At 50.9% G+C, this 15,408-nt stretch overlaps 1 protein-coding gene and 2 non-coding genes across 3 annotated transcripts in view; all 3 read left to right on the top strand.

The window, feature by feature from the left end:
• Positions 1-4,090: 4,090 nt before the first annotated feature.
• LOC144275897 (U4 spliceosomal RNA) lies at positions 4,091-4,231 on the top strand. The gene has a single exon (XR_013348131.1). It is a non-coding gene; the product is annotated as a U4 spliceosomal RNA (small nuclear RNA).
• Positions 4,232-5,631: 1,400 nt separating this feature from the next.
• LOC144275896 (U4 spliceosomal RNA) lies at positions 5,632-5,772 on the top strand. The gene has a single exon (XR_013348130.1). It is a non-coding gene; the product is annotated as a U4 spliceosomal RNA (small nuclear RNA).
• A 5,757-nt stretch (positions 5,773-11,529) lies between these two features.
• PXN (paxillin) overlaps positions 11,530-15,408 on the top strand; it is a 64,092-nt gene continuing 60,213 nt past the window's right edge. Inside the window, exon 1 of the mRNA XM_077835006.1 lies at positions 11,530-11,609. Coding sequence (XP_077691132.1) covers positions 11,597-11,609 — 13 coding nt within the window. The 5' untranslated portion in view covers positions 11,530-11,596. The remainder of the gene's footprint in view (positions 11,610-15,408) is intronic.

The raw sequence follows: 15,408 nt of genomic DNA, 5'->3' as shown, positions 1-15,408 counted from the left end.
GGGCACCCAGCCACTCCACTCCAGAGGATGGCCCAAGCAACAGAAGGCTGTCATTCAAACAGTTTTGATTTGTAGTGTGGCTACAATAAGCAATGTGGCCTTGTCCTTCCCTCCTCCTGCACCCCACCCGACCCAGGCTACCTTGTCAGTTATCTCACTTCTTTTTTTAATTAATAAAGAAAGAATGCATGGTTTCAAAACAATAGTTACTTTATTTCCTTTGCCAGCTGTGATCGAAGGGGGGAGGGTGATTGGCTTACAGGGAATTAAAATCAACAAAGGGGGCAGGTTTGCATCAAGGAGAAACACACATAACTGTTACACCATAGCCTGGCCAGTCATGAAACTGGTTTTCAAAGCCTCTCTGATGTGCAGCCTAACTGTGCTCTTCTAATCACCCTGGTGTCTCGCTGCTCAAAATTGGCCACCAGGCAATTTGCCTCAACCTCCCACCCCATCATAAATGTCTCCCTCTTGCTCTCACAGATATTATGGAGCACACAGCAAGCAACAATAACAATGGGAATGTTGGTTGCATTGAGATCTAACCTAGTCAGCAAAACAGCGCCAGCAAGCTTTTAAACATCCAAAGGCACATTCATCCACCATTCTGCACTTGCTCAGCCTGTACTTGAACTGCTCCTTACTACTGTCCAGGCTGCCTGTGTACAGCTTCATGAGCCATGGGAGCAAGGGGTAGGCTGGGTCCCCAAGGATAACTATTGGCATTTCAACATCCCCAACGTTAATTTTCTGGTCTGAGAAGTAAGTCCCTTCTTGCAACTGCTCGAACAGCCCAGAGTTCCTAAAGATGTGAATGGCATGCACCTTTCCTGGCCATCCCATGTTGATGTAGGTGAAATGTCCCTTGTGATCCACCTGTGCTTGCAGCACCGTTGAGAAGTACCCCTTGCGGTTTATGTACTGGTTGGCAAGGTGGTCCACTGCCAAGATAGGGATATGCATTCCATCTATCATCCCACACAGTTAGGGAACCCCATTGCAGCAAAGCCATCCAGTATGACCTGCACATTTCCCAGAGTCACTACCCTTGATAACAGAACGTCAGTGATTGCATTGGCTACTTGGATCACAACAGTCCCCACACTAGACTTGCCCACTCCAAATTGATTCCCAACTGACCGGTAGCAGTCAGGTGTTGCAAGCTTCCACAAGGCTATCACCACTCCTTCTCAACTGTCAGGGCAGCTCTCATCTTGGTATTTCTGTGCTTCAGTGCAAGGGAAAGCAACTCACAAAGTTCAAGGAAAGTGGCCTTATGCATGTGAAAGTTTCGCAGCCATTGTGAATCATCCCATATCTGCAACACTATGCGGTCCCACCAATCTGTGCTTGTTTGCCTGTCCCAGAATCAGCATTCCATTGTATCAACCAGCTCCATTGCCACCATGATGTCCCAGTTGCCACAGCCCATGCTTTCAGGAACATATGTGTCCATGTCCTCATCACAATCGTCCTCGTGCTGGCTTCTCTTAGCCCGGTTCTGCACATACTCCAGGATAACGCACGAGGTGTTTACAATGCTCAAAACAGCAGCGGTGAGCTGAGTGGGCTCCATGCTTGCTGTGGTATGGCATCTGCATGGGTAACCCAGGAAAAAAGGTGCGAAACGATTATCTGCTGTTGCTTTTATGGAGGGAGGGGTGACTGACGACATGTACCCAAAAACGCGACAATGTTTTTGCCCCATCAGGCATTGGGAATTCCAATGGGCAGCGGAGACTGCGGGATAGCTACCCACAGTGCACTGCTCCGTAAGTCAATGCTAGCCATGGTATTGAGGATGCACTCTGGCGACTTAATGTGCTTAGTGGGGACATACACAATCGACTATAAAATGGATTTCTAAAAATCAGCTTCTATAAAATCAATCTAATTTCACAGTGTAGACATACCCAAAGCTTTTTTTCCTCGCCTCGGCATTTTATAGGGTCAATACAATTAGCTAATTAGCATAAAATATCCCAGAATGCTTCAGTATCTCTTCTTGTCTTTAAGTTGGTAATAAAATTAGGGAAAGTCAAAGTCTGTGTTTAATTATAACAGAGGTCAGTTTACATTGACCTGATGGATGAAGACACTCCGGATCTTTTCATCTAGCCCCTGTTCTGTGAGCCCCCCGTTCTCTCCCCTCCATAATCCGAGCCAGCGTTGTGCCCTGCAGACAGTTGGCTTCCAAACCGCACCAAGGGAACAACTTTACATGCTTGTGCTCCACAGGTTTCACTTCCTCACCCTCGTGTCCTGCTCCAATACCAAGTGGTGGGAGTTTCTACCACTTTGAGACGGTGAGGAACCCCCGTGTGCCAGCCTCTATTTCACTCTGGTCCCACGCCCCGCCAGGGATATTGGTTGGTGGCTCCTTCATGGAGCTGTGAGCACAGGCCTGTACCTAACACAATTCACCCCTATCCCAACACCTGCCCTTTTTGCAGCATGACGGAGAAGTTGGCACACACCTATCTAGAATGCATCAGGTTGCAGCTGAGGTTGTGGCTACACTTTTCCCCACATCTTTTTGTATTTGCGCACTCTGTTTGTGTCTCCACAAAGTCACGAGACACTCCTCGTCAACCTCCTCCTGGCACTGGCCAAAGTGGCCATTTACAACGCCAGGAGGAGGATGCTGGAGGAGGGAGTGATCTGCCACTGTGGGTATTATTTTCGTTCCACCCTTGTTTCATGCATCTGGGCAGAGTTCCTCTGAGCAGCATCCGCTGGTTCCCTAGACAGAGTTGAAGAGCAGTGGGTGCTGTCAAGGGTTCTGTGCCTACCTGTTTCAACACTGCACTGTGCCTCAGAAGTGGCCAGCAGTGGGTCTGGCTTCTAGGCAGGGAGATCCCGGGGTTGCCCCCGCCCCAAGCACCGGCTCCGCACTCCCACTAGCCGGGAATTGGACAATGGGAGCTGGGAGGCAGGGGCAGTGCCTGCATACGAGAGCCGCGTGGAGCGGCTTGCGCGCCTCTGCCTAGGAGCTGGACCTGCTGCTGGATACTTCCGGGGTACAGCGTGGTCTGTGGTGCCAGGACAGGCGAGAAGCAAGTTGCAGTGGGGGAGGTTTAGGTTGGATATTAGGAAAAACTTTTTCACTAGGAGGGTGGTGAAACACTGGAATGCGTTGCCTAGGGAGGTGGTGGAATCTCCTTCCTTAGAAGTTTTTAAGGTCAGGCTTGACAAAGCCCTGGCTGGGATGATTTAATTGGGGATGGGTCCTGCTTTTGAGCAGGGGGTCGGACTAGATGACCTACTGAGGTCCCTTCCAACCCTGATATTCTATGATTCTATGATTCTAAGCCTGCCTCTGCACCCCGGCTTTGCCGCTAAAAGGGAGCCTCCAGAAGTAAGTCCACACCCCAACTCTGTGCCCCAACCCCCTTTTCCAGTCCTGAGCTCCCCTGAAACTTGGAACCCCTTTCTGCACCCCAAACCTTCATCCCTGGCCCCATCCCAGAGCACCGCCAGCCCAGAGCCCTGCCCCCTCCCACACTCCTGGCCCTGCCTAGAGCCCCCTCCCACACCTTGAACCCCTCATTCCTGGCCCCACCCCACAGCTCTCACCCCCACAACCCGAACCTCTACCCCAGCTCTGAGCCCCTCCTACACCCAACTGGGTCCCCAGAAAAAAAGTTTGAAAACCACTGGTTTAGTCCGTGTTACTGAGGAGCTTGTTTTCGTTTTCTGGTGCTTTTTCTAAGGAAAGAATGAAAGTTCTATGAGACAGATCAAACTGTAAATGATCCAGTATGATGTTAATTTGATAATTTACATTAGGGTCTTTTTTTTTTTTAATTATAGTCCTAAACTCTTTTGCTTGCCTCAGCACTTATCAATACAATTAGCTAATTAGCATACAATATCCCAGAATGCTTCAGTATCTCTTTAAATTGGTAATAAAATTAGGGAAAGTCAAAGTCTGTGTAAATATCTTATTGTATAATTATAACAGAGTTAGGTTTACATTGAGCTGAAGGAAGAAAGTTTTCAGGGCATTTTGAGGTCTAGTGAAAACTCCCTTTAACCTGAAGAGTGATCAGATTTTAGTGGTTTGTAAGATTGGGGAGCTTTCTTTAGCTTTGCGCAGTGGCAGTATCATAGCCAATGAGGTTAATCCGAGGTGTGATTATTGCTAGTTGAAAACTTTTCCCAATACCCCGCCATGACGACTTGAAATATAGTCGGCATTGGCAATTTTTGACAGTCTCATGTGAGACTGATATTGTGGTTGTAAAGTCAGACTTCGTTTTTGTTTATTGTTGCCCTTATTAATCGCTTTTTAATTGTATCTGGGTTTTGAGTGCAGCTAGTGGTCAGTGGCGTGTTGTTTTAACTGACAAGCTTGGAGTAGCTTTTTCTTGTTTTTTTCTGTCGCTCCCGTTGGGGTAAAGCACGGCCGGTTACCGGGGCGGGCTCCTGAATAGCCGTGTGTACGGACTGGGCTGTTTGTTCAACCAGGAACTGTCTCTTGAGAATTCAGTTTTTGACCCCTCTCGCAGGTACACCGGGCTCCTAAGGAGCCCTGCCGTCAGTGGGGTTAAGGGACAGTTTCCCAGTGCAGGATCCCCAGGGCACTGCGGCGGAGGCTGCGAGCTCCGGGTGTGAACGTCACCCCGAGGTACTCGCCGCGGAGCGGGGGATATGACTCCGAGTCCTCGGGTCTTCCGCCGCGCCGCAGTGGAGCAAAGCTACCACTTGGGACGCTCCCCGCGCAGAAGGGTTGAGAGACCCCGGGTAACGGATCGGGGGGCGCCCCTCAGCGGCTTGTCCCGCGCCCCGGGTAACGGATCGGGGGTCGCCCCTCAGCGGCTTGTCCCGCGCCCCGGGTAACGGATCGGGGGGCGCCCCTCAGCGGCTTGTCCCGGGCCCCGGGGAGCGGATCGGGGGGCGCCCCTCAGCGGCTTGTCCCGCGCCCCGAGTAACGGATCGGGGGGCGCCCCTCAGCGGCTTGTCCCGCGCCCCGGGGAGCGGATCGCGGGGCGCCCCTCAGCGGCTTGTCCCCCGCCCCGGGGAGCGGACGGGGGGCGCCCCTCAGCGGCTTGTCTCCCGCCGCGGGGAGCGGATCGCGGGGCGCCCCTCAGCGGCTTGTCCCCCGCCCCGGGGAGCGGACGGGGGGCGCCCCTCAGCGGCTTGTCTCCCAGTCGGACGGAAGAGAGGCCGTTCCCTCAGACTCGCACAGGCGCGCCGCCCTTGCCCCAGCTCCGCTGTCCCGCGGGCTGACAAGCCAGGAAGCGCCTGCTCCCAGTTCCCGGCCGCCGCCATTTTCTCCGCCCCACCCCCATTCTCTGGTGCCTCCCTCACTGGTTTCCCGCCTTCCACCTCCTCTAAAGCTGCTTCGGCTGCTGAATCCGCCTCAGGCAGGCTCCGGCCTGGCGACGTCAATATCTAATTTGCATAGCAACTCCCAGAGATCTCTGCGGCGATCTGATGGTTTTGAGTGACATGAAGGCGCTGAACCCCTCAACCCTGCTGGATTTGGCTGGCACTCCTGGGTGTCAGAGGCGGTGTTCCTCAGGGCGGCTCGTACCCGACTTGCCGCCCCGTTATACCAGCGTTCTCCCTAACTGAGGAGACCATGGCCCGTCGAGGGGCTGCGACGGCGGCGAGTTTATCGTTAGCTTTGCGCAGTGGCAGTATCGTAGCCAATGAGGTTAATCCGAGGCGCGATTATTGCTAATTGAAAACTTTTCCCAATACCCCGCCATGACGACTTGAAATATAGTCGGCATTGGCAATTTTTGACAGTCTCTACGGAGACTGAATAAAGTTGGTTAATAATAGATTCAAACGAGCTTTAAATATTCATTTTTTTAAAGCAATTTTTGTTTATTGGTGGCTTTTATACTTGTTCGAGGCTAGTATGTTTTGTATTCGGGATAGAGGCACGTATATAATTGTTTGTTTACTCTACTGCTTGTGCTAGTTTTATGTTTGTTTATTGCTTTTTTTAATGGTTTTCATAAATCATTTTTATAGCCTTTTCTGCCACCTCTGTTTGTATAAAATCTGGTAATTTATCAAGTACATAGAAGTTTATTGCGTCTATGTGTGATAGAGATGTATGCTTTTATTCCCTCTATTTTTTGCCACAGTCTGTTCCTGCTAATAAAATATTTTAATAAGCTGAGAGCAACTCTAACATTAATTTTAAATAAGTCTCATTTTGTATTTCCACAGCTATTGAAAGGGGAATGTGCCTGAAAATTAAAGGAGAGAAAGCAAAAAAATACTAGAGAAACCTCTTCAGCAAAGTAAAGACATTATATATGAAATAACGAGGAGCCCAGTTGCACCTTAAAGACTAACGTATATTTGTTTCAGAGTAGCAGCCCTGTTAGTCTGTATCTGCAAACAGAAAAGGAGTACTTGTGGGACCTTAGAGACTAACATTTATTTGAGCATAAGCTTTCCTGAGCTACAGCTGTACTCCTTTTCTTTTAACATATGTTGAAGGCCAATTTAGTCAGGGTGGATGTAGTCCACTCCCAATAGTTGATGAGGAGCTGTTAATACCAAGAGAGGGAACATTGCTTTTACAGTGAGCCAGCCTAGGGGGGTGCTAGGGGACAAGAGCTGAGGAAGCGTTGTTCTAAATCAACCATAAAAATGTTGGCATACTGTGGGGCCATGCGGGTACCCATCGCAGTGCTGCTGACTTGAAGGTATAGGTTGTCCCCAAATCTGAAATGGTTGTGGGTGAGGACAAAGTCACAAAGCTCAGGAACAAACCTACACAGACACACCCCTAGAGCCTGGACCAGAGGTATTCTATCTGCTACCCAAGATCCATAATCCTGGAAATCCATCCCATCATCTCAGGCATTGGCACTCCTACAGCAGGATTACCTGGCTATTTGGACTCTCTCCTCAGACCCTATGCTGCTAGCACTCCTAGCTATCTTTAAGACATCACTGACTTCCTGAGGAAACTACAATGCATTAGTAATCTTCCTGAAAACGCCATCCTGGCCACCATGGATGCAGAAGCTCTTTACACCAATATTCCACATGAAGATGGACTACAAGCTGTCAAGAATAGTATCCCTGAATGTAGCCACAGCACACCTGGTGGCTGAGCTTTGTGACTTTGTCCTCACCCACAACCATTTCAGATTTCCCTCTCTTGGTATTGACACCTCCTCATCAATTATTGGGAGTGGACTACATCCACCCTGACTAAATTGGCCTTCAGCATTGGTTCTCCACTTGTAACTCCCTTCTCTTCATGTGCCAAAATATATTTATGGTTGTATCTGTAATTTTCACTCCATGCATCTGAAGAAGTGGGTTTTTTACCCATGAAAGCTTATACCCAAATAAATCTGTTTGTTTTTAAGGTGCCACCAGACTCCACGTTGTTTTTGTGGATACAGACTAACACGGTGACCCCTCTGATACTATATATTAAATAAAACCAGTCAGAGGCTAATACCGCCAGCAGGGAGAAGGCTGGGATTTCCTTCCACAGAGGACTGAGAATGAAGAGTTGGGGGTGACACACAAGACCCTTCTGGAGAGTTCAGAGGTATTTCAATAGCTTCTAGAGACTGCTTTGAATATACCCATACTACATCACATGATGTCAAGCAATGTATTAGAATTTACTCACTTATAAAAGTGATCTTAGACTTTTACCATGAAGAAACCATAGCCTTTTATCTTGGAAAAAGCACCTGCTGATTACTGGTTAGCTGATCCTAATGGGCTAAATTCTGTGTTGTGGCTGCCATTGTCTTTAATGCATAGATATATTATGTGGACAGTACCCATCTCACACCTTTCACATCATGATAGATCATCAGGTACTTACATCACATCACAGCCTTAGTTGCCATGGGTTGAATCCCTGTATTGAAGAGGGCATCTGCAATCCTTCATTTTGTGCAAATTTAGTGCAGCTTTTGAGCGGTTGACTCATTGCCTATCTGACTCCCCTATCTCAAAGCTCAATGAACAAATGTATTCCCTATTTGCATGGCTAGGGATCCAGAGCATTGGAGAGAAACAGATGGATGGTCTAAGTGGTTTGAGTAGAGAAGGGGGAGCCTGGAGCCTCTGACTGCCAGATATGGGGATTGAATGACAGGGGATGGATCACTTAATAAATTGCCCTGTTAGTAGGGCGAAGGTGGGGTAAGGAAGCCTACCTCTGTACTGTACTTGCTCTATTAAAAAAACAATGACTTTATTTTCCAGTGTTGCCCATTTGGCAACTTTCACCAGAAATGCAGTCATTTTCTTTAAGGATATGGCTTCACTACATAGTTAACTCAAGTTACTCCTCTTGAGCTACAAAAACCTTCACGTCTGCCTCGAGCCAGATAGCAACACACTGGGAATGTGTTCTCTGGCTTGCCATTCTAGTCAAACAAAGTTTGGTACCAGAGCTGGAGAACTGCATCTGTTAGCACTAGATACCACACACAAATGTGGGGACTGAATGCCAAACTGGCACATGTGAAGTGGGAAGTGATGTCTGTTCCTGAAGCAGAGAAGAAGTAGATGACAAGAATATTCAGCTGAGGAGGCATTGTGGAAAGGCATTGGAGGACTAACAGAATCCATATTAAGTTAATGTGGGCCTACACTAACAATTGGTCATGCTAGCAGCTGATATCTTATGCTCACTCAAGTTTTAGCCTCTTCCAGTTAACTCATGTTAAAAGCACCAAGGCACTCAAGTGAGGCAGTTTTGTGTATGGGTGGGACTTGAATTAAGGGGACCACTTGAGTCTATAACTTGAGCTAACTTGCCGTGAAGACAAGTCCCTTAGAGGTTTGATTTAAAAGCTGTTTTACTGGAAAATCATATCACCAGTGGTGATGGCCTTGCCAGTTCTACTTCACCAGGCATTTCACACAGAGCTCAATTCAGCAGCTAGAGCAAAGTCTGTTTCCTAAGGGCCCAATTCTGAGAGGTATTGAGGCCCATTAATTTCAATGGCAGTTGCAAGCAATCAATAACATCCAGGATCCGGCCAATTCTGCATTTGCCTTTCATGTCTTGACACATACTTGTTCAGAAGCAATGAGTCCTTCTTCTACAATGGCCCTGGACTGTTGGTTTAATGTTGTGCTTATCTACACTCTGAGATTTTAACAGGATGGCACTGGATGTAAATCAGCTCAGAATTGGCCTTTGAAGCTAGTCCCTGGTGTTGCCTTCTTCTTGTCTATAACCTATCTGAATCTCTAAATCCATGCTGTAGTCTTTCCAGCACACATAACCTAATTCTCCATTAGGTGGTTAGTGATATAATCTTTATCAACAGCAGTAATTACTGTTGTACTATTGTTTTGTACATGGAATCAAAGCTCATCACTTCCAACCAAGAATTTAACTGGTTAGTGCAGCCTAGCCTACCTTAATGTGCATGATGCAGGAAAAATGCAGCTCCCTTTACCATATATGGCTATTTTCACTAATCGCTTGACTACTCTATGTCCCTGGATGACTTTAGAAATTAAAAAATGCAGACTAGGCATCAATACAAATGCACTGCAGTTTATTTTGTATTCACACTAAGATACAGAACACAGCATACACCAAGAAAGATGCCTGTCACTCGTTCCTAGGAAGCAAAATGTAGATTCCAAGGAAGCTGGGTGGCAGTGCTGGGAAAGAAAGACAGGATTCCTGTGAATTTAGGACTTCCAAATTACCAGCCGCAACTGCAACACTCCACGGTTGTGTGTCTCTATGCCTGAGAACCACAGATCCCCAAGTCATCTCGCTATGTAACACTGCAATACACCAACAGTAACAACCTAGAGACAATAATAGCCAGGGCATCAGACTTTAGATAATAGCAACATGGCCAGACTACATGCACATGGTGTTTTAAATGTCTGTTTTGTCACAGGTTACTGGGAGTTTCTTAACTCACGCCCATGAGACTTCATAGCAAAGCACACACGTATAAGTTTTATATATTAATCATATTGGCATCACAATGATAACCATACAGCACTCTCTAAGCTCTCTATGTCCTTTCCCATCATATATGGGATGCAGCATAAACCTGGGATGAATTTCTGGAGGCTGCTGATTATTCTAAAGTCTCGGCCAGGAACAGGGAGAGGATAGTGCAGTATCCCTTGACCTAATGACAATACTTTTTAGTAGGGGAAATAATGATGTCTACTGGACTGTGTTAGCCAGGAAACTGGGTGTGCCTGTGTTTGGAGAGTGAAAAATAAAGCACAGGGTATTGTTAGTAGTTGACTGCAAGGTCTCTGTGTTTTCTTTACAAAAAAGTGCAATCTCGCATGTGCACACTACACTACAGGACATGCAGTGAGGCTTTAAGAACATACCCTGACTCATTAGGTTTCATTTTTAGGAAAAGTGGTGCACAAGTGGTGTTCTCTGAGTTCCCTATCCCTTTGGCCTTTTCTACACTGCCAATTCTCAGGAAATTGCTCACCAGTGCCAGTGACTGTTTTTAACCATCCTGTCATCTGGAGTACAATAAGATAAGAGGACAGAGTGGTACAAATACTAACTGTGACAGAAGTGGGGCTGCCTTGTAATAATTTGTGAACGCTGTATGGTTGATATGGTTTGGACATTTACTGTATGGATATACGAGCTTAATTTAATAGGCGGTTGTAAGGAAAAGCAGTCAGGGTGAGCCACCCCACAGTAAATACCTGGCGGCCCTTATGGGACAGTGGCAGAGCCATTGGTTCTGAGGCATCTGGCTCTATCTCCAGCTGAGGCTACTGAACTGGTTTGGACAAGCAAGGCTAAGGCCTGGTAACCGACAAGAACAAAGGAGCTTCTAGCCGGATCATCAGGGACTCCCTCCCTCTCTCAAGAGGGTAAGAGTTGGGGAGCTGTTTGGGGAAACCAGACTGACACAGCTTCCTGCTAGGGCGTCTGAAGAAGTCAGGTAGGCTACCATAAGGGGATGGTACACCATGAGGTAGACTCGACATACATGTAGATTGTTAAAACAACCAGGAGCCCTGTGGCACCTTAGAGACCAACAAATCAATTCAGGGCATAAAACTTTCCTGGGCCGCAGCCCACCTTCTTGATCATCCCGCCAGGCTGGGAGCTGGAGTTCCCAGGCTCACCACCAGGTGGCAGTGCCTCAGCCGCCTCCGTCGTCCGGTGCCCCGAAGAAGCCACGGGCCGCCCAGCGCCGCCGAGGGGCACTGCGCAATTCATGGCTCCCCCTGGGGTCCAGCACCTCTGGACCCACCTCAGGACGCAGCTCGGCCCTGGCGCCACCGCGCGGTCGTGTCCACCGTGCTCCACGCCGCAGCACAGACCCCCGGCCAGCGACGGAGCATCCAGCCACCAAGCACCACGCGGCACCCTGTGGCACCGCCCCGCCGCGCCAGGCTGCCTCCGTCCTGACCCCCGCCCGCCGGCCCCAGGCTGCGGCTCCGCGCCCGGCCCTGGCTCCGGACGGGAGCTGACGTTCTCGGACCCGCCACGAGGGGGCAGCGTCCCGGCGCCCGGCCGCTCGGGGGGCGCGCACGCCGTCCAGGCGGTGCGGGAGCGCGCCCGCGCGGCTGGCCGAGAAAGTTGCTGCGAGCGGAGCGCGGCGGCTGCGGGCCCGGGCGGACCATGGACGACCTGGGTGAGTGCGAGACCCGGGCACGGTCCATGGGCGATCACCGCCCCTCCCCCCTTCTGCCCACACCCCCTCAGCCCCTCCCCGGCCTCTGCCCGCACCCCTCAGCCCCCCCCCTCCCCCGGCCTCTGCCCGCACCCCCTTAGCCCCACCCCCTCGCCCGCACCCCCTCAGCCCCGGCCTCTGCCCGCACCCCTCAGCCCCCCCCCTCCCCCGGTGTCCGCCCGCACCCCCTCAGCCCTTCCCCCTCTCCCCCGGCCTCTGCCCTCAGCCGCTCCCCGGCCTCTGCCCGCACCCCTCAGCCCCCCCCTTCCCCGGCCTCTGCCCGCACCCCCTCAGCCCTTCCCCCTCTCCCCCGGCCTCTGCCCTCAGCCCCTCCCCGGCCTCTGCCCGCACCCCTCAGCCCCCCCCTCCCCCGGCCTCTGCCCGCCGCCCCTCCGCCCCCCCCTCCCCCGGCCTCTGCCCGCCGCCCCTCCGCCCCCCCTCCCCCGGCCTCTGCCCGCCGCCCCTCCCCGGCCTCTGCCCGCACCCCTCATCCCCCCCCTTCCCCTGGCCTCTGCCCACACCCCCTCAGCCCCTCCCCGGCCTCTGCCCGCACCCCCTCGCCCTCAGCCCCTCCCCGGCCTCTGCCCGCACCCCCTCAGCCCCTCCCCGGCCTCTGCCCGCACCCCCTCAGCCCCCCCCTTCCCCCGGCCTCTGCCCGCACCCCCTCAGCCTCTCTCCCCCCTGCCTGCACCCCCACAACTCTTTTCAGCCCACCTCTCAATCCCCAGCTTCTGCCTCAGCCTCTCCTCCCCACCTGCACTCCCACAACTCCTTCCAGCCTGCACCTCCCCTGGCCTCTCCCCCGCTTGCACCCCTTCAGCCCCTCTCCCCCACCTGCAGCACCTCAGCCCCTCCCCCCGCCTGCACCCCCCACAACTCCTTCCAGCCTGCAACCCCTCAGCCCCTCTCCCCCGCGTGCACCCCCTCAGCTCCTCCCCCTGCCTGCACCCCTTCCAGATCGCACCCCTCACCGGCCTCTCACTGCACCTCCATCTCCTCTGCCCCCAGCCCGTATCCCTAACCCCTCACTGGCCTCTCTCTGCCTTCTCTTCAGGTTCTCCCCCCACCCCATTCCCCCTTCCAGCCCATACCCCTCACCGGCCTCTCCCTGCATCCCCCTCAGCTCCTCCCCCCATCTGCACCCCCACAACTCCTTCCAGCCCTCACTGGTCTCTTCCTGCACTCCCCAAACCTCCTCTTCCCCCAGCCCGTATCCCTTACCTCTCCCTGGCCTCTGCCTGCATCCTTCTGAGCCCTTCTCCTCCAGCCCGCACTCCTAACCCCTCACCGGCTTCTGCCTGTATTCCCTTCAGCCTCTCCCCCCCAGCCTTCAGCCCTCCCTCCCCAATCTGATTGTACCCCCACCCCCTCTTCCTCAGATTGCGTACCCCCCCGTTGCACATCCACACACCACTGAGCCCCCTCCCCTCCAGCCTGCACCCCAAGTCCCTTCAGTACACACCCCTAACCTCTCACCTGCCTCTGCCTGCATCCCTCACAGCCCCCAATCCACAAGCCCCCGTCAGCCCACACCCTTTCCTTTCCAGGCTGCACCCCCCAATCCCTTCAGCCCACACCCCACCCTGTCACCTGCCTCTGCTTGTACCCCCCTCAGCCTGCATCCCCCTCACTCCATCCCTCAGCCTGCAACCCCAAGCCTGCACCACCTCTGCCTATATCCCCTGCATCCCCCATGCACCCTCAAGTCTGCCCTCCTATGCACCCGCTGATCTTGCATCCCCAAGACCCCCTTCAGCCTGCACCCCCTCCCCCACATCCCTCAACCTGCACCTCCTTCATTTCTCCTACATATGCTTATCCCTAAGCCTGTGCCCCCAGATCTCCCCCAGCCTGCAACCCCTCACCAGCCTCTGCCTACATCCCCCTCAGCCTCTCCCCCCTGAACACACCTCCCTGAGCTTGCAGCACCCCCATCTCCCACTTTTCTATACCCCCAATTGGTTTTGTAAACCTGCCTGCGCCTCCACCTCCCCTCCCTCCCAGTGTGTATCCACTCCACTCTTTCCTAGCTTTTACCTCACCACTGGCCTGTACCCTGCTTGTGCTCTTCCATTATTGTGCACCTTGTCTCCAATTGATCTGCCATAGCCTCCCCACCTTTCCCTTGTGCACATATTAGACCGCTCACCCTTTCCTCTGCTTGTATTCTGACTAGGAAATTGCACCTTCTCTTTCAATCAGTTTGCACCTTGACCACGCTTGTGCGCACACATTTCGTCCCCCTTCCATTGCTATAGTGTCTGGCTTCTGTTTTTAGGCCTGGCTTGCATGTATAAAGTGATCTCTTAGGAACCTTTGAGATGAAACTGACCAGCAGACTTTGCAATCACATTGCAACCATGATACAATCATATTCAGAATTTATTCTGTCATCGTGTCCTTTCTCTGCTGCTCCCTCAGGTGCAGAGCAACCTTATGAACCATTCACAACTCCTCTGTAGAGGAGTATGTCAAACAACTGGCTTTATGCGAAAGATCTGTAGAATCTCTGTTTACCTCCCACACCTTATCAGGGAAGGAAGATGGATCCCCAGAAATTCCCTAGTGTTCTGGGAGATGTTAGGGTGACCAAGTTCTGCTTATGAAACTGATTAAATCAAGCACTGGGGTAGAGCTGCAATCCATTACTTCCATCATTCCTTTAATAGAAACCATACATTCCCTTAAGATCTGCTCCAAGAAAATCACAATTTTATTACTGGACCCAGAAGCTTGAATTACAGTGCTAGCTTCAAGCCGACAGTAGCACCTTCAGAAAACATAGTCTAAACTGGTTTGGGATAAAACTGTTGAGAAACAGTCAGTTGGTGTTTGGGAGGCATGCTGCAGCTCTAACATTCATGGGGAGCAACAGTTCCCTTCTTAGTGAGCAAGCCCCCTCCCAGATGGAAGTGGTCAACAGCCTAGTTAGATGTTGGAGAAGAACCTCCAATAGCATCAAACTGATAGTTGTATCTTAGGAGGAGGCAGTCCTGTTTTTTTTTTGTGGGGTTTTCCCTCATATCCCACAGCTCAGGCACCTTTCAGAGATATGGTTTTGGCCAAGTGGTGTTTGGCTTTTAGTGCCAGGTTTTCAGTGTGTTCTTACTAGTAATGTATCCCTAGTGGTTTATTGGCTTGCTGAGGAGTATCTTCATGGGTGAGCACACAGATAATGTTTTAGGACCATCTTAGAGCTTTTCCTACATGCTTCTAAAGCCATAGGAGTTGAGCTGTGCCAGCTACAGCTGTTACATTCCTTAAATTCAAAGTGCTGTGCCATCTGGCCAGATAGCTTATTGCTTGCATCAATAGTGGCTTTTTCCCTCCATCTAATATCTCCATACAGTGGGAAGATTAAAGGTGAATTGCAGAAGTCTGAAAAAGTGGGTTTGTGCCCTTTTTGTGGTGCTTTACAATGTATAAAGAAGACCTGAAAGCTAATTTTTTGTTTTGCTTTTGTTTTTTATGTTAGAAATATCTGAAATTTCAAGTCGAGTCTTCTCTGGTTTTGCAGGAGTTGTTGGGTGTACATTGGGAATTTTTTTCATACTTTGATTTAATTGATACAAGTGTTTGAATCTTTAATGAAGATGTCCTTCCTCTCAAGTGCTCCCTGGATGTTAGGAGTTAAATATGCTGGCATGAGCAGACACAAAACAGATTTAAAAAAAAAAGTGAATTAAAAATCCATTCCTCTCTCAGCAGTTCAAGTTTTGCTTTTCTGCCATGTCATGACTGTAACAGTTCTCCATTTGTC

Source organism: Eretmochelys imbricata, chromosome 15, assembly GCF_965152235.1.
Source record: "Eretmochelys imbricata isolate rEreImb1 chromosome 15, rEreImb1.hap1, whole genome shotgun sequence".
NCBI classification, from domain to species: Eukaryota; Metazoa; Chordata; order Testudines; family Cheloniidae; genus Eretmochelys; species Eretmochelys imbricata.
Note: the sequence above shows the minus strand (reverse complement) of the source record. Positions and strands in the feature narration are given on the sequence as shown.